We start from the raw sequence: 18,412 nt of genomic DNA on the forward strand, positions 1-18,412 counted from the left end.
TGTATTTCATTCAAAATTACACATCCTGTCAAAGTCAAATTATTGTCCTAAAATGCTGCTTTTTCCTAATAAATGAGAGGAGAGGTAGCAAATACCGATAAAGCATAGTTATTATTCCAGAGAAGGAGAGGTGCACCAAAACAAAGGTGAATGAAGTCCTTCATGGCCCAGGGTAAATTTCCAGTATATGCCCTGCAAGTATAGGGACGTATTTTTCCTTTTGCAGGAGTGGATCATGCTTCCTTAGTGGCTTCAGGAAAAGTGGCTTTCTGTTATTCAATAAATATTGCTATAATACCTCCAACAAACACTTCTGAATGCCTGTGTGTCAAGCTGTCAGGCACTAAGTTAGGTGCCAAAGAGGAAAATGAAAAGATATAAGCTCTGTACTCAAGGAGCTCTTAGTCAAATGACATAGAACATTGTTAGTGAATGGATAACTACAACAAAAGGATAATTGCAACAAAATGGATAATTACAACTGCTACTTTATAGTAAACACAGGGAATAGGGAGGAAGGACACCCAGTCTAGCTAGGGAGGATCAGGGACAGTATCCTGGAATAGTGAAGAGCGAGTTGCGACTTGAAAACAATAGAATTTAGCCAGAAAAAAGAATAGGGAGACGGCTTTCCCCAGCATCGGAGGGCACCCAGGGGAAGCTCCCAAGGCAAGAACGAACGTGCCATAATAGGGGAGCTGCAAGAAGTTCCTCATAGCAGACATTCATAGGGAATGCCTGCAAGTTTCTTCTTCTTTAACAACCACCTGTTATGGTGATTATTTTGTATTGAAAATAAATAGAACGGCTAAAACTGGACTCTTTATTTTTGGATTTCAGTATTCTGGTCATGAAAGTTGATGCTAGGCTAGAAAGGTAAGCAAGGGGTCAAGTGTGCTGTAAGGTGCTTGGCTGGTTCTTATCCTGAAGGCTATGGAAAGATTTTAAGTGTGCATGCTTGTATGTGTTTTTGTGGGGGAGAGAGCGAGAGAAACAGAAAAACGTGAATGACTGTTTCTTCAGGCAGGCAAGACAAATGCCAAGGAGATGGGTTCAGACTCTGCTGCAGTAAATTAAGCAAGAAAAAATAAGCGTCTGAACTAAGTAGCAAAGAAGGGACAATACTAGAGAAATGTTAAGGAAATAAGATAAATCATGGTGACTAACAGATGGAGGGTCTGAGGGAAACACAAAAGAATGGAATGATTGTTAAGCAAAGGCTTTTTAGAGAACATACTGGCATTATGTGTCACATTTGAAATGTGAATATCCTTTGACCCAATGCATAGACTACTAAGAATTTATTTTACACAAATACTCATGTGCAAAAAGATGTTTATGTATGGATCTTGAATATAGCACTGTATGCAAAACTAAAAAATTGGAAACCACTAATGCTTAGAATATCTATATAGATTTTTCTTAATGAAAATCTTCAAAACATCTTAAGTAAGAAAAAAAAAGCGTCTATGGGAGTTATGAGAATTAAAATCTCATTCATGTAAAAAAAGGATGTGTATGTTTGAGTGTGTACGTGTGTGTATATATGTAAAGTGGGAATACATGTAAAGTTGAGGTTACAAAGAAAAGGGGAAGGGACGAGATCCAGGATACACTAGAATACACCTGGCAAGATTAGGTTTAGATAGGAGAAGAGATTTGTTATGGAGACAAAAGGAATAGTCAAGACAAAAAGACACGTGCAGGATAAAGAAAGCTACAATTTACTTCCAATAGCCTTATCTGCAAACAGATGGGGAGTCGCCTATTAAACTGAGGGGGGATGGAGAGGAGTAGGAGCTAAGCTTGGAGGAACATCAAGACAGCTCTGCTGAAACCTGAGATACAAATTTGCATGACTGCATAATTGTTTTCCCCAAAAACTAGCAGCCATAACGGAGGAGCAAAGGATGGTTTATCATTAGTGCTGTCTTACAGGGTAAAATGAAAATGTTTGGGAGAGAGAGAAGCAAAGGACAGGTAGTGAAGGTTCTCAAGTACCTTCCCCAATATCTTCAATTCTGAAGAGCCCTTTTACCTCCAAAATACTCCAAATACTTGGAGTATTTATTAAAAAAAACCAAACTAGGTCTTAAAAACAGTTCCTTGGCTCTGAGTGTGGCTGCTCTGTGATGAGATTATTTTAAGTAAACTTCATTTTTGGTCTTTGGATTACTTTGTAAGCAGGGCCATCCTAAAAGTAGCAAGTGTCAGTTTTGTACTTAATCGAGGGAGAAAGAAGTTTATATGATTAATTCTATTCAAATGAACCATTAAAATAATTAAGTATCTATGTACTCTTTTTTTTTTTTTTTTTTTTTTTGGTGCGGTACGCAGGCCTCTCACTGTTGTGGCCTCTCCTGTTGCAGAGCACAGGCTCCGGACGCGCAGGCTCAGCGGCCATGGCTCACGGGTCCAGCCACTCCGCGGCATGTGGGATCTTCCCGGACTGGGGCACGAACCGGCGTCCCCTGCATTGGCAGGCAGACTCTCAACCACTGTGCCACCAGGGAAGCCCAGTATCTATGTACACTTTAAGTACATGGAAGAGAAATAGAAGACTATACACAAAACTAAATTTAATTTTTTTAGGGTGCTAGGATTGTAGATTTTAAAAAATTTGCTAGCCTTTAAAAAAGTTAGTACTATAAAAGAATTGTTTTTAATATACAGTGCTGTATGTCAATTATATCTCAATAAAACTAGAAGGGAAAAAGAAGAACTGTTTTTTAAATGTAAAACAAATACATAAAAACCCTTAAGTAGGGTTCCCCTGGTGGCGCAGTGGTTGGGAGTCCGCCTGCCGATGCAGGGGACGCGGGTTCATGCCCCGGTCTGGGAAGATCCCACGTGCCGCGGAGCGGCTGGGCCCGTGAGCCATGGCCGCTGAGCCTGCGCGTCCAGAGCCTGTGCTCCGCAGCGGGAGAGGCCACAACAGTGAGAGGCCCGCGTACCGCAAAAAAAAAAAAAAAAACCCTTAAGTATACATAACCTATCATCAATTTGGGGAATTTCAAAGGAAAAAGTTATTGCTGTTATGAAGTCATATTATATTGTTCATATTGTTATGAAGTCATCTTCAGTTAGCCTAAGTATACGTCACTGTTACTTTTAACATAAACTAAATGGCCAGATTTATCATTTTTCATACAATTAAAAAAACTCCTCACAAAATATTTATCAATGGGGAAAAAAAATCAATGAGAGGGTTACCTTGTCTTTTGACTGTCCCTGTCGAGCAATTGCATCATACTTAATTTTTCCTTCAGCATCCACCTGAATGGCCAGTGCATTTGACATTTTTTTCTTTCGTCCCATATCCAGGGGATACTGGGCCACGTGGATCTCTGGAAAAGCACCTCCATCTCCAAAATCCTATATATTAAAAAGAAATAAAAAGAATATTTAATAGTAGTTTGAGATTTAAGATATATTCACTTATTGAACAAATAACCATTGAGCCCTTATTATGCTAGATGCTACAGAAATGGCAGTAAACAAAACAGAGGTCTCTGACCTTGTGGAGTGTGCATTTTAGTGGGCAAAGATATAAAAAGCATAATTTTTGGCTTGTGATAAATGCCTTGAAAGCAATAAAGGGACTGGGAAGAGGGGCTATTTTCTTTATTATATATTTTTAAAATTTATTAATTTATTAACTTATTTTAGGCTGCATTGGGTCTTTGTTGCTGCGCGCGGGCTTTCTCTAGTTGCGGTGAACAGGGGCTACTCTTCCTTGCAGTGTGCGGGCTTCTCATCGCGGTGGCTTCTCTTGTTGCTGAGCATAGGCTCTAGGTGCGCAGACTTCAGTAGCTGTGGCTCGTGGGCTCTAGAGTGCAAGCTCAGTAGTTGTGGCGCACAGGCTTAGTTGCTCTGCAGCATGTGAGATCTTCCCAGACCAGGGCTCGAACCCGTGTCCCCTGCATTGGCAGGCGGATTCTTAACCACTGTGCCACCAGGGAAGTCCCAAGAGGGGCTATTTTTGATAGTGTGGTTGGGATAACCTTTGTGAAGAGGTAACATGAGCTAAAGCCTGAATGATGAGAAATCAGTCGTGGGAAAATCTGAAGGAAGCATTTTCTAGGCAGATTATACAGCAAGTGTGAAGGCCCTGCTGCAAGAACGAACTTGGCATGTTCCAGGAAATGAGTGTCCATTGGGGCTGTAGCTTACTGAGGGCAGAAGAGCAGACATATAGGTGATAAGTCTGCATGGTGGACAAACACCAGATCACGAAAGGGCTTCTAGACCATGGCAAGGATGTGGATTTTATGTACATGACAGGAAGAAATTAAACAAAATGTTTAACATAAGGAAAAGATTTTTCATTTTAGCATACATAATTTTCTTAGTGAAGGACAGGTCACGCATGCTATAGGTAGAGCAAAAATGTAAAGTATTAGGGAGTTCCCTGGTGGCCTAGTGGTTAGGATTCCGGGCTTTCACCACTGTGGCCCAGGTTCAATCCCTGGTCGGGGAACTGAGATCCCGCAAGCTGAGCAGCACAGCCAAAAAAAAAAAAGTATAGAATTATATTTCTTCTTCAGATTTTAACAACATCTTATTTATTCAGTGTTCCATGAGAAGCAAATAAATAGGAAGGACCCAGAAATGAGTTTACCACATTTCTAACGATGATTATACAATTACTTAGAAGAGAATTAAGACTTCTAAAGTAGAATAAGCTAAGTCTGTCAATGAAGTTTAATATTACAAAAATGTATATCATCAAATTAATATATGAATATCAAATATAATTTAAATAGTTTTGTTAAATTTAATAATACTTGCCTACACATATATTCTCATTTAATTCTTGTAGTTCAACACCTCATATTTTCATATGGAAAAAATTCAAGTTTAGAAAAGTTAAAAGTGATTTTTCCAAGGTCTCATGGATAGCTATGAGGACCTGAACCCAGATCTTTTGACTCCAAAAGTTGTTAAATTTTTTACTAAACTGAAATACCCTGACTCAAAAAAAGGCAAATCATTTCACTAAGAAATGAGAGAAAAAATATATTAATATTAATCATTTAGAGGGGGTTTGATGGAAAAAAATTATGAAAATAGCCACTTTTATATGATCTCCTCCTTCAAGAAATATTCCATTAGATCCTGGATATGTGATTTTCTAGGTACAACATGCTTACTTGCTAAAGAAAGGTTTGACATTTTTTAAAACAAACAATAAAGCTAAAGGAGATGTTTTCTTGTAAATTAGGCAGAAAATAGTTAAGGTATTCCCAAGAAAGGTACTACCTGTAGCCAGGCCATCAATCTGACATGGGCTCAGATTTACTAGAGTTCTTCAACTATAATAAGCACTTCAAGACTGTAGATGTGGCATTACGTGGTCATAAAGCTTGCCAGAAAAATCATAGCTTTTACTTTAAAAACTAGAACAAGATGCTTTCTTCCACAGAACTTTCACTCTCCTCAAGAAGCACTCACAGTATTTCTATTAGCTGGCCATTTTGGTTTGATTTTCAAATAAAATGTTCTGCTCCACCAGGATATATGACACTTTTGATAGTCAAGTAAGATTTTAAAAGCTAATAGTACCTGAATGTCCTGATGCTGAAATGCAAGTAAGGATGAGATTTCTACTGTAGGTAAAATGATGCCTGCCACCCCACCCTAATCTATCGAGAGGCCAAAAGTAGAGCATCTGTAATCCCTAAAAAGAAACACTCAAGCCTTCTGTTAGATAATGACAAGTTCTGTCTTTCTTGCCACAGATAAGACGGCATCACAGCTTCCTTGATATCTTTTATTTTGCTCTGCTTCTCACAAATTACATTATCAGTGAAAACAAAAGCAACAACAACAAAAATCCCATCATAAGTGTGGTAAGACTGGCTTTCACACACTAGAATTAATAAGGACCAGAGGACCGCTGAACAAAAATCAACCAGAGAAACAAAAAAATCACCAGGGTATATGTTAGGAGAAGACATGATCTCTTTAGTTGAGTGTTCTTCTAGGCTGTACAAAGAGTTTGGTAGGGCAGGGGTAATGACAAACATGAGAGAGGCTGAGAATACAGTTGCCTTTTTATAGGTGCTAAGCAACATATTTCAATCCACTGAATACTTAGTTCACTATGATCACCACTTGCAGGCATATGAAAAAAAGCTAAGGACACTTGGCTCTTCCCATTTGTAAAGTAAAATTATAACCATATAAAGACAGAACACGACAAAGTGATAAAATGAAAATAACTGGGTACAAACATGAATAGGCACAGAGGTTTTCAATAGGGCAGGTATATCCCTTGGGAATTGGAGGAGGAAAATCTGCAGGTGTCAGAATGAATACAGGGAGATGGAGAACAGGAAGCAGCTTGGAGGAGGAAAGTCTCAAATGTCTGCGTTTCTCCCTAGATTAAAAAAAAGGTGATCAAGCATGGGCAGTATGCCCTGGAATTAGGGAAAGGAATACGCACTGAACTGACGCACAAGATCCTGTGAATAGGTGCTGCCAAAAAAGTTTGTTCTTTGGGAACAAGCTAGAGATATAAAAAGATCATTTCAGATTCCTCCTTCTCCCTCACTGCCTCTGAATCAACCAACAAATTCTGTCTCTTATACCTTCCCCCAAATTTATCTAATCTGTATGTTAGGATATATTAACATTCTCAAGTTGAAGATAAGAAAACAGATGAAGAGAGCTTAGGACCTGTCCAGGGTCACACAAAGAGTAAGGAACAGGGCTTCCCTGGTGGCGCAGTGGTTGAGAGTCCACCTGCCGATGCAGGGGACGCGGGTTCGTGCCCCGGTCTGGGAAGATCCCACATGCCGCGGAGCAGCTGGGCCCGTGAGCCATGGCCGCTGAGCCTGCGCGTCCGGAGCCTGTGCTCCGCAACGGGAGAGGCCACAGCAGTGAGAGGCCCGCGTACCGCAAAAAAAAAAAAAAAAAAGAGTAAGGAACACAGCTATAATGCAAAACAATTAATTTTAAAAAAAAAACTCCTTGTCAATGGTCTATCCACTATACCAACAGGAAGAAATCAGAAAAGGAAACGCTGCTGGAGTTTTCCCTGGAAGAAAGTTGTTTCTTCAGGGTGATGCGGCATTGTGCATGAAGGGGAGAGGGAGGGAAAGGCACCTGAATGTGAAACCATTTTTCATCTTTTTCCTCTTACTTTCCCATTATTTTCCATATACTATAATCCCCCCCAAACATAAAGGGTTTGTTAGTTTCTTCTGTACATAAGTAACAGTTTGACATAAGAATAGACATAAATTGTACACTTTTTCAGTGATCATAAAGCAGTGAGAATAAGCAAGAAGAAAAAGCTCAATCTTCTGAGGGAAGTACATGTCTTGAGAGCTCACAACCAGAATTTCTATCATACTGACATTCATATGCAGAAGTTCTAGGGTTTAAACTTATTTTACAAAGGTGCTATAATAATTTTCAGCACAATTATTTACCTCTAATAACCGAGGTATCCAGCCTTTCCGGTACCCGTATGGGGGAGGTTCTCTTCGGGAGGAGACCAGTGAGGTCTGTCGTGATCTCTGCGATCTTGCTTTTTCTTCAGCCTCAAGCTGGTCCTGAGATAGCTGAGTAGGTGCAGGTAAAAAGCTATAAGCAAAGATAATAAAAGTCAGAATTTTAAAAACTCTTATATTTGATTATTGCAATTTGGCCATCAGACACTATTTTCCTGTAATACTTTTTCCTTTGAGCAAAAGAACAAACTTTCCAATGATTTATGGCAGGATTATCAGTCATTTTATTATGCCTGGAAAGAAATAAGTACTAACAGACATACAGTAAAAATATCTGACCAGGATGCAGGCAACTGGTGCCCAGAATAAAAAATTAACAGATATTTCACATAATAAACCATTGAGTTTTTATGCTTCCACCTTTCTTTTCTTACAATAAGTAAATTTTCTCAATTACCAAGGGGTCAACTCTTTAGTATATGGTTTTCTTAGTGTCTTTACTAGTCTTTTACTCCTTATTTTTAACTATTTTACTCTTATGCTTCCTACTTTTAACTATTTTAGCATCAATACAAAAAAATAATTAGCACTGAATGTAGCAAAGAGGTGGATAAAAAAAGAAAACACGAGTTGCACATTTAAGTGTGTTTTCCCAAGGTATCTAGTTTAGAATGGAATTTAAAATTTAAGAGGTCAAAGATCCAAAGCAGAAATTCTAAAGATGTAATTTGGTACTCTTGAATCAAAGCAGCCTTTCTACTAAACCATTCTTAACTTTTAAGTATGATAAATGTTATTATAGAGATATCCCAAAGTACCACAAAAGGATTCCAGTATATGAATAATACATTTAATGGAAAAGTTAAGGTTCCTTTGTGATTCTTGACTAGTAAGAATATGTGAATAGGGCTTCCCTGGTGGCGCAGTGGTTGAGAGTCCGCCTGCCAATGCAGGGGACATGGGTTCGTGCCCCTGTCCGGGAAGATCCCACATGCCGCGAAGCAGCTGGGCCCGTGAGCCATGGCCGCTGAGCATGTGCGTCCGGAGCCTGTGCTCCGCAACGGGAGAGGCCACAACAGTGAGAGGCCCGCGTACCGCAAAAAAAAAAAAAAAAAAAAAAAAAAGAATATGTGAATAAGCAGTACAGCTTATTTATTCAAAAATATTTAGTGGTTGCTGGGGTGCAGGCACTGTGTTAGGTAGGCAATGAGATGATGAACAGAAAAAGACAGCTGAGTCTTGCAGGGGAGAGAGACAATCAAAATCACACAAATCCATAGTAATCCACTTACTAAGTGATAAGAAAAAGTACAGAGTGTTATGACAGCGTATGTCAGAGGGCTCTAATCCAGTCTGGCGGGTCAGGTAATGTGATGGCTAAGAACTCAAGAGTTCAAATCCTACCTATGCCACTCACTAACCTGGATTAGTTGTTTACCTCTCTGAACCTCAGTTTTCTCATCTGTAATGACAGACCATAAGATTACCTATCTCACAGAGCTGTAATAAGTATTAAATGACAGTACCCATGAACCACTTGGCACGGTGTCTAAATACCATTCAATATGTGTTCCATAAATATTTGATTATGTGGAGCTGTTCCCCAATTCCCCCAGTTGGGTCAGTTGCCCAAACTAACCACCCATGCTCTCACAAGACCCTCTATGTATCATTATTACAATATCTACCTTATTTACTGCTATCATCTATTTATTTACCTTTCTTTCTCTCATTAGACTGTAGGCAACTTGAGGGCAGGAATCACGCCTTTTGTTTCTTTTATTCCTAACTCTCTACGCATTGGCTAGCTAGCTCACAGCAGGGCCTACTTCAATGTTGGCAAAAGAAATATATTCACTCTTCTCTTTGCACTCATTTTTATGTTACTTGTTCCTTTAAACAAGCCATCTCGGGATCTTTACATTTGCTTTCCCACTGCCATAAAGTAGTCTATTTACTTATTAAGAAAACTCTTCCCCAGATTTTTTAGTGCTTGCTTCTTAGTATTCATTGGCCCTGCTCAATTATACCTCCCAACAGCTGTCACATTACCACCTTGTCCAAAACAGCATTCCACCCCACACTCTGAGTCACTCTCTATCCCTTTATTTGTATTTTATTCTTAGTACTTACTACCTGAACTTGCATTACTGATTTGTTTACTCCTGCAGTCTGTCTTCCCTAGAATATAAGTTCCGTGAGGATAAGAGGTTTGCCTGACTGATTCAATACTGTAAAACCAACCCTAGCCTGACACATGGTAGACTTTCAACACATGCGATTTAATAACTGGATGAATGGAGTCAAACGTTTTGGGCTTATACCACAGTTGTTTTCAGTAAACCATGTATACCCAATACATAGGAGGGATACAAAGACAGTAACAAGCCAAAATATTTACTTATGTTTCATTTCTCTTGTCTTTACCTTCTGTTGGAAGAACCAGTCAGTAAAATGATCAAAAGGCAGAGTTTGGACAAACCAGTAAACACAAAATCTGGCCTGGATTATGATTAGAACACACCCTAGCCTTCCAGGGGGTCTTAATTTTGTTGTTCCCTGTAAAGGATGATATTCCCATGAGGTACACTCCTATGGTGGGGGTGGGCTGCATAAGCCAGCAGAAAGTCTACCTCAGTGTTTCTCAACTGGGAGCAAAATATCTACAATGTAGACATTTGACAATGTCTGGAGACATCTTGATTGTTAGAACTTGGGAGGTAGGGGGTAGAAAGGGGTTTGGAGTTTCCACTGGCATCTAGTGGGTAGAGGCCAAAGATGCTGCTAAACATCTTAATATGCGCAGGACAGTCCCAAACAAGAATGAATTATCCAGTCCAAAACATCAGTAGTGCCACTGTGGAGACATCTTAGTCTATCCTTTCCCCTTTACTAAAGTAAGCGTATTAAATGCAAGTGATATTATTAGATACATAACCTTAAACACACGAGTTTAGAAAGTTAAATCAGTATGACTTTAAATCTTTAGTTAGTAACACCAGGACTGTAACACATCAGCATGTCCAGCCCCTGCTGTTAAGAATCCCTGGCAGATTTCAGAGATAACAGTTCACCTGGAAACTTGAGACCATCTCTAGAAACCAAATTAGCTAAAACTCAACAAAATCTGAAAGCTATGTAAGTCAAGCTATTTAAAGACTGCACTCTGCCCCTGCAATTTTAAGGAAAAAAAATAATAATTTTTTGGCCACGCCACACAGTTCCCCCAACCAGGGATTGAACCCGCGTGCCCTGCATTGGAAGCGCTGAGTGTTAACCACTGGACCACCAGGGAAGTCCCTGCCACTGCACTTTTAAGCACACAATACCCACAATATCTCTGATATTTTTCCTTTGTGTCCTTTTCCAATTCCACCTTTTCCACAAAGCCTTTCCTCATAACTTGACTAGTCTTTGTCACACTTCTCCCATCTGGAGAGCACTGAATCAAATGTTTGCTGCCTGCAACATTTACTAAAGAACACGCTCCATTTCATTCAGCTCATTCCATCTAATTCTTTTTGCACTTAAGGTTAGTACTACACAATAAGCATTCTGTGTGGTTCTTTGTTTCATATCTGTATGCCTTGTACCCCATCTTCCCTGCAGCCAAAGACTGTCAGATTTCCTTCTGTATACACACAAGCCCTAGGATAGAGCAAGGCATCCAAAAGTAATTCCCGAAAGAATTTTCTCATTCAAATATGTTTAGGATTCATAACTGTCATCAGCCAGGAAAAACGTATGTGAGAATGAAGGGTGTTTAGGGAACTCAAGCGTATGTACTAACGTGGTCACTTTCTTTACCCTCTGTAACACTCAACTTTTCCTGTTGCGTTCGTTCGCATGGAAAGTTTTTCTATTTAGATGGGGCAGCAAGGTCGACAACTAACAGGAGTTACGTAACTCCTTGGAATCTCCCCCTTAAGCATCTTTCTCTTAAAGGCGGGGACCACTTTACTTGCGGTTGCCAAGGCAACCGGGACAGCAAAAATCCGAAGTGGTTCCATCTACGGGAAGAAATTCTAAGGCCCAAAGTTAAAGTGCGGAGCAGCGGCGCGAATTAGTAGACAGCGGCCAGTACTATGGCTGATTTTAAATCTCCGTTCAGTGCCGCGCCCCCACCTTTTTTCCCCCGGGAATCCTTGTTTAGGGACAGAGACAGGAGAGAGACTTCGGCAGGCGAAGGGCAGTAAGCCAGGCGGTCGCCTCCCACCCGCTTCACTCTGCCAAGACAAATAAGCCACTGCCCTCCACACTCCCATCGCGCCCACCCGAGCCGCGGACCCGAGGGAGCTCTCTCCACACCCCCAAGATGCTTAAGCGAAAACACATGCAACTCCTCGGCATCTTAAGCCAGAGAACTATTCCCCACGCCGCGGCTTTCGGTCCTAGTGAGGGGGCGAACTCAACCCGGGAAGCCGCTCAGGAAAGACACCAGCTTCGGCTAGGCCTAGTCGCCCCGGCGGCCGGAGAGAGGGCCTAGCCGTGGCCTCGGCCTCTGTCGCTCTGTGACCCGGGCCGGGTTACTGCCCGGAGAGTGTGGGAAGAGAAATGAAAAAGGTGGGTACTCCCAAACCCTTCCGTATCGAGGACCCAAATCAACAACTCACCTGGTGAGCGCCATCTTCTTCCGCTTCTTCCAGCGCGAGCGACAGCACCGCGGGGCGGGTCTTTCCCGGTAGAGAGGTGGGGAAAGGAAGGAGCGCGCGGTGCGCAGGCGCCCTTGCCGAATGGCCTTCTGGGATTTGTAGTTCTTGGAACAAGACTACAATTCGGTTCTCTTCTAACTGGAGTTATCCCGGGATAAGCGCTTCAGTTAAGAAAAAGCAAATGCATCTTTTCCACTGTGACACGATAGAGCGTTCTCTAGGCAAAATACTAACGAAGTTGAGATGCTTTTTAAGTCTCTTTATTTTATTCTACACTTAATCACATTTTCCTTGTTGGGGTCCCAAGTACGAAAGCCTTCCGGGGGCGGCAACGTTAAATAAAAGAGTGGGAAATCGTGAGACTGTCGAATGCAGAATTATTGGACGCTGTGAAAACATTCACACTCAAAAATTTTTACACGCTTTCTTTCTCCACACTCCACCTCCAAAACACTCTCCGGGGGGGAGGTATTGTGTGATCCTTAGTAAGTTACCTTTAGAACACTCCTTATGTGCATTATGTATGTATGTTTTTATATACGTAAGTGTTTTAGATAGATTGTCTTTTACATAGATTATGGATTAAACACAGTCTTTGATGAAGTGATAGGATACATGAAATCTGCTTCAAAATATTGGGGAGAGGGAGGTGGGTGGAATATACTGTAGATGAAACAAGAATAGCTATGAGTTTTGATCACTGTTGAGGCTAGATAATGGGGAAATGGATATTTATTATATTATTCTCTCTACTCTTGTATACGTTTGAAATCTTCCATGATGTAGAAACGAACTTTTTTTTTTTTTTTTTTGCGGTACGCAGGCCTCTCACTGTTGTGGCCTCTCCCGTTGCGGAGCACAGGCTCCGGACGCGCAGGCTCAGCGGCCATGGCTCACGGGCCCAGCCGCTCCGCGGCATGTGGGATCTTCCCGGACCGGGGCATGAACCCGGGTCCCCTGCATCAGCAGGCGGACTCTCAACCGCTGCGCCACCAGGGAAGCCCGAAACGAACTTTTAATAGCAGTATAGCACACATACAGAAAGGTGCATGCACTCAGTGTACAGTTCTTTGAATTTTTCCAAACCACACACACTAGTTTGAGCAGCAGCAGAAGCACCCCACATCCAGGATCACTTGATTTCTGGTGTGACAAGATGTTCAAGGCTAATTTAGTGCTTTTTCTGCCCCAGACCTTGAATCAGGCCTTTATCCAAGAAGGTTTTCTTTAAGTGGAAAGTGATATTTAAAGAAAACAATCTGGATGCTACAAATGCTCATCGTTACTGGACAATTATTGTTTGTAAGCCTTTTCAGTGGACAGAGCTAAAAAATTCACATATACACATAGTTTTGGAGAAAATGCATCATGAATTTATACTAATATTCCAATCCAAGTTTAGGATTATACAGATTTTACTTTGATTTTATATGTGTATCTCTTCTGAAAATCTCAGTACCTAATGGTGTTAACATAATTACTCATTTGCCTTATCCTACTATATATATAATGGTTTCAGAATAACATTTCTAATATGATTACTAAACATATGCCTAATGATAATAGTTTCTGAATTTTTTTTTCAAGTCTTTTCTGTCCTCAGGGTATATCTCTCTAGGCATGTACAGTCAAGTTGCATTGCTTTAAAGTGACTTGGAATAATTCCTCCGTGTGTCATTATGCCACTAGCTTGATACCCAGTTAGGTCTGAATATTTCATTTTGCTTTGGATTTTTGGGAGCTGCTTTTTAAAAAAAAAAAAGTTTTGTGAAACACTAATATGGTTTCAAATCCAAAATTTACCAAGCAGGTAGTACATTTAGAGAAGTCTAGATTATTTCCCTGTCTCTTCCTTCTTTTTCCTTTCCTCACCCTGTAGATAACTTTTAAAAATATTTTTTATAGTTTATCCTTCCACTTAAAAGTATACACAAATAAGTATATATATATTTTTAAATAAATTTATTTATTTAATTAATTTATTTTTTGGCTGCGTTGGGTCTTCGTTGCTGCGTGCCGGTTTCTCTAGTTGAGGCGAAAGGTGGCCAGTCTTAGTTGTGCTGAGCGTGCTTCTCATTGCGGTGGCTTCTCTTGTTGCAGAGCACAGGCTCTAGGTGCATAGTCTTCAGTAGTTGTGGCACGCGGGCTCCATAGTTATGGCTTGCGGGCTCTAGAGCGCAGGCTCAGTAGTTGGGCATGGGCTTAGTTGCTCCACGCATATGGGATCTTTCCAGACCAGGGCTTGAACCCATGTCCCATGAATTGGCAGGCGGATTCTTAACCACTGCACCACCAGGGAAGTCCCCATATATATTTTTTTATACTTCTTTTTCTTTCTTAGACAAGTAGCAGATACCATACACACTTTTGTTCACTTTGCTTTTTTCCACTTGTCAATATATCTTGGAGATCACTCCTTTGCAAGATATAGAGATTACATCGGAGGTTCTGAACAGAGAAAAAACTTGATCTGACGTATGTTTTTAAGACGATCATTATGACTACTATGTTAAAAATGGATTCCAAGAAGCAAGGAAGGAAATGGGGAGACCAATGCGTAGCTTTTGAGATAATGTGGGGAGAGATGCTGATGGCTTAGGCAGGGAGTTAGTAGTGGATATGGTAAGAAGTTGGAATCTGGATCTATTTTGAAGGTATAAGCAACACATTTTGATGATGGAATTGATGTGAAAGAGAGTAATCAAGGATGATTCCAACCAGGATAGAGTTGCCATTTACTGAGATGGGAAAACTGCAAGAGGGTCATGTTTGGGGTGGGGGGAGGAAGATCAGGAATTTGGTTTTCAACATGTTACATTTGAAATGCCTTGTTAGACAGCCAAGTAAATGTGTCAAGTAGGCAGTTTGTATACAAGTTTGAAGTATGGGGGAAATGATCTAGGTTGGAGACAGATAGTACTTACATTCATGATACCAGATGAGATTACCAATGGAGGGAATGTGGGTACAGAAGAGAAGTAGTCCAAGGACAGACTTCTGGAGTTTAGAAGTTGGGGACATGGGAGGAACCAGTAAGGAGACTGAGAGAGAATTGCTAGAGGTTTGATCAATGGAATTAGGAGAGAAAGCATAGGCCTTTCTTTTGGATCAGAAGCTATAAGGTTGTAGGTGTGATTTACCAGTATCTATCTTTCCTGGCATAAAGCAAGAGCCTGTGACAGGGAAGAAGGAAGCCACCATGCAAAAAGGAGAGACCAGAGAGTAAAGAGAAGGAGAGTAAGAGATTGATAGAGGTTGAGACCTCTGAACAACATCATGGGAGTTCCTGGATCCAGCAGTGCCTAAAGACCACACCACCTTGAATTTTTTTAACCAAGTGAGCCAATAAATTATTTTGTTGCTTTAAACTAGTTTGAGCTTATTATCATTTACAACAAAAAGGTTATTTTCTGTGCTCCCATAATAATTGTTCTTCCCCCAGTCTTTTTTTTTAACATCTTTATTGGAGTATAATTGCTTTATAACAGTGTGTTAGTTTCTGCTTTATAACAAAGTGAATCAGCTACACATATACATATATCCCCATATCTCCTCCCTCTTGCATCTCCCTCCCACCCTCCCTCTCCCACCCTTCGAGGTGGTCACAAAGCACCGAGCTGATCTCGCTGTGCTATGCGACTGCTTCCCACTAGCTATCTATTTTACATTTGGTAGTATTTATAAGTCCATGCCACTCTCTAACTTCGTCCCAGCTTACCTTTCCCCCTCCCCGTGTCCTCAAGTCCATTCTCTACATCTGCGTCTTTATTCCTGTCCTGCCCCTAGGTTATTCAGAACCATTTTTTTTTCAATTCCATACATATGTGTTAGCATACAATGTTTGTTTTTCTCTTTCTGACTTACTTCACTCTGTGTGACAGACTCTAGGTCCATCCACCTCACTACAAATAACTCAATTTCGTTTCTTTTTATGGCTGAGTAATATTCCATTGTATATATGTCCCACATCTTCTTTATCCATCCATCTGTCAATGGAGACTTAGGTTGCTGCCATGTCCTGGCTATTGTAAATAGTGCTGCTATGAACATTGTGGTACATGACTCGTTTTGAATTATGGTTCTCTCAGTGTATATGCCCAGTAGTGGGATTGCTGGGTTGTATGGTAGTTCTATTTGTAGTTTTTTAAGTAACTCCATTGCTGTTTTCCATAGTGGCTGTATCAATTTACATACCCACCAACAATGCAAGAGGGTTCTCTTTTCACCACACCCTCTCTAGCATTTATTGTTTGTAGATTTTTTGATGATGGTCATTCTGACTGGTGTGAGGTGATACCTCATTGTAGTTTTGATTTGCATTTCTCTAATGATTAGTGATGTTGAGCATTCTTTCATGTGTTTGTTGGCAATCTGTATATCTTCTTTGGAGAAATGTCTATTTAGGTCTTCTGCCCATTTTTGGATTGGGTTGTTTGTTTTTTTGATATGGAGCTGCATGAGATGCTTGTATATTTAGGAGATTAATCCTTTGTCAGTTGCTTCATTTGCAAATATTTTCTTCCATTCTGAGGGTTGTCTTTTCGTCTTGTTTATGGTTTTCTTTGCTGTGCAAAAGCTTTGAAGTTTCATTAGGTCCCATTTGTTTATCTTTGTTTTTATTTCCATTTCTCTAAGAGGTGGGTCAAAAAGGATCTTGCTGTGATTTATGTCATAGAGTGTTCTGCCTATGTTTTCCTCTAAGAGTTTGATAGTGTCTGGCCTTACATTTAGGTCTTTAATCCATTTTGAGTTTATTTTTGTGTATGGTGTTAAGGAGTGTTCTAATTTCATTGTTTTACATGTAGCTGTCCAGTTTTCCCAGCACCACTTATTGAAGAGACTGTCTTTTCTCCATTGTATATTTTTGCCTCATTTATCAAAAATAAGGTGACCATATGTGTGTGGGTTTATCTCTGGGCTTTCTATCCTGTTCCATTGATCTATATTTCTGTTTTTGTTCCAGTACCATACTATCTTGATTACTGTAGTTTTGTAGTATAGTCTGAAATCTGAGAGCCTGATTCCTCCAGCTATGTTTTTCTTTCTCAAGATGGCTTTGGCTATTCAGGATCTTTTGTGTTTCCAATATTCCACAAATTGTGGAATATTTTGTTCTAGTTCTGTGAAAAATGCCATTGGTATTTTGATAGGGATTGCACTGAATCTGTAGATTGCTTCGGGTAGTATAGTCATTTACACAATGTTGATTCTTCCAATCCAAGAACACGGTATATCTCTCCATCTGTTCGTATCATCTTTAATTTCTTTCATCAGTGTCTTATAGTTTTCTGCATAAAGGTCTTTTGTCTCCTCAGGTAGGTTTATTCCTAGGTATTTTATTCTTTTTGTTGCATTGGTAAATGGGAGTGTTTCCTTAATTTCTCTTTCAGATTTTTCATCATTAGTGTATAGGAATGCAAGAGATTTCTGTGCATTAATTTTGTGTCCTGCTACTTTACCAAATTCGTTAATTAACTCTAGTAGTTTTCTGGTAGCATCTTTAGGATTCCCTATGTATAGTATCATGTCATCTGCAAACAGTGACAGCTTTATTTCTTCTTTTCTGACTTGGATTCCTTTTATTTCTTTTTCTTCTCTGATTGTTGTGGCTAAAACTTCCAAAATTATGTTGAATAATAGTGGTGAGAGTGGACAACCTTGTCTTGTTCTGATCTTAATGGAAATGGTTTCAGTTTTTCACCATTGAGAACTATGTTGGCTGTGGTTTTGTCATATATGGCTTTTATTATGTTGAGGTAAGTTCCCTCTATGCCTACTTTCTGGAGGGTTTTTATCATAAATTGGTGTTGAATTTTGTCGAAAGCTTTTTCTGCATTTATTGAGATGATCATATGGTTTTTCTCCTTCAGTTTGTTAATATGGTGTATCACGTTGATTGATTTGCGTATATTGAAGAATCCTTGCATTCCTGGGATAAACTCCACTTGATCATGGTGTATGATCCCTTTAATGTGCTGTGGGATTCTGTTTGCTAGTATTTTGTTTGAGGACTTTTGCATCTATGTTCATCAATGATATTGGCCTGTAGTTTTCTTTTCTTGTGACATCTTTGTCTGGTTTTGGTATCAGGGTGATGGTGGCCTCGTAGAATGAGTTTGGGAGTGTTCCTTCCTCTGCTATATTTTGGAGGACTTTGAGAAGGATAGGTGTTAGCTCTTCTCTAAATGTTTGATTGAATTTGCCTGTGAAGCCATCTGGTCGTGGGCTTTTGTTTATTGGAAGATTTTTAATCACAGTCTCAATTGCAGTGCTTGTGATTGGTCTGCTTATATTTTCTAT

General features: G+C 40.1%; 1 protein-coding gene across 1 annotated transcript in view; it reads right to left on the reverse strand.

The window, feature by feature from the left end:
* Positions 1-12,146, reverse strand: part of SNW1 (SNW domain containing 1) — a 36,081-nt gene extending 23,935 nt beyond the window's left edge. Inside the window, exons 1-3 of the mRNA XM_030831900.2 lie at positions 12,074-12,146; positions 7,440-7,593; positions 3,214-3,375 (exon numbers count right to left, since the gene is read on the reverse strand). Of these exons, the coding sequence (XP_030687760.1) occupies positions 3,214-3,375; positions 7,440-7,593; positions 12,074-12,087 (330 nt within the window). The 5' untranslated portion in view covers positions 12,088-12,146. The remainder of the gene's footprint in view (positions 1-3,213; positions 3,376-7,439; positions 7,594-12,073) is intronic.
* Between the last annotated feature and the right edge of the window lie 6,266 nt (positions 12,147-18,412).

The sequence above is a fragment of the Globicephala melas genome, chromosome 2 (genome assembly GCF_963455315.2).
Source record: "Globicephala melas chromosome 2, mGloMel1.2, whole genome shotgun sequence".
NCBI classification, from domain to species: domain Eukaryota; kingdom Metazoa; phylum Chordata; class Mammalia; order Artiodactyla; family Delphinidae; genus Globicephala; species Globicephala melas.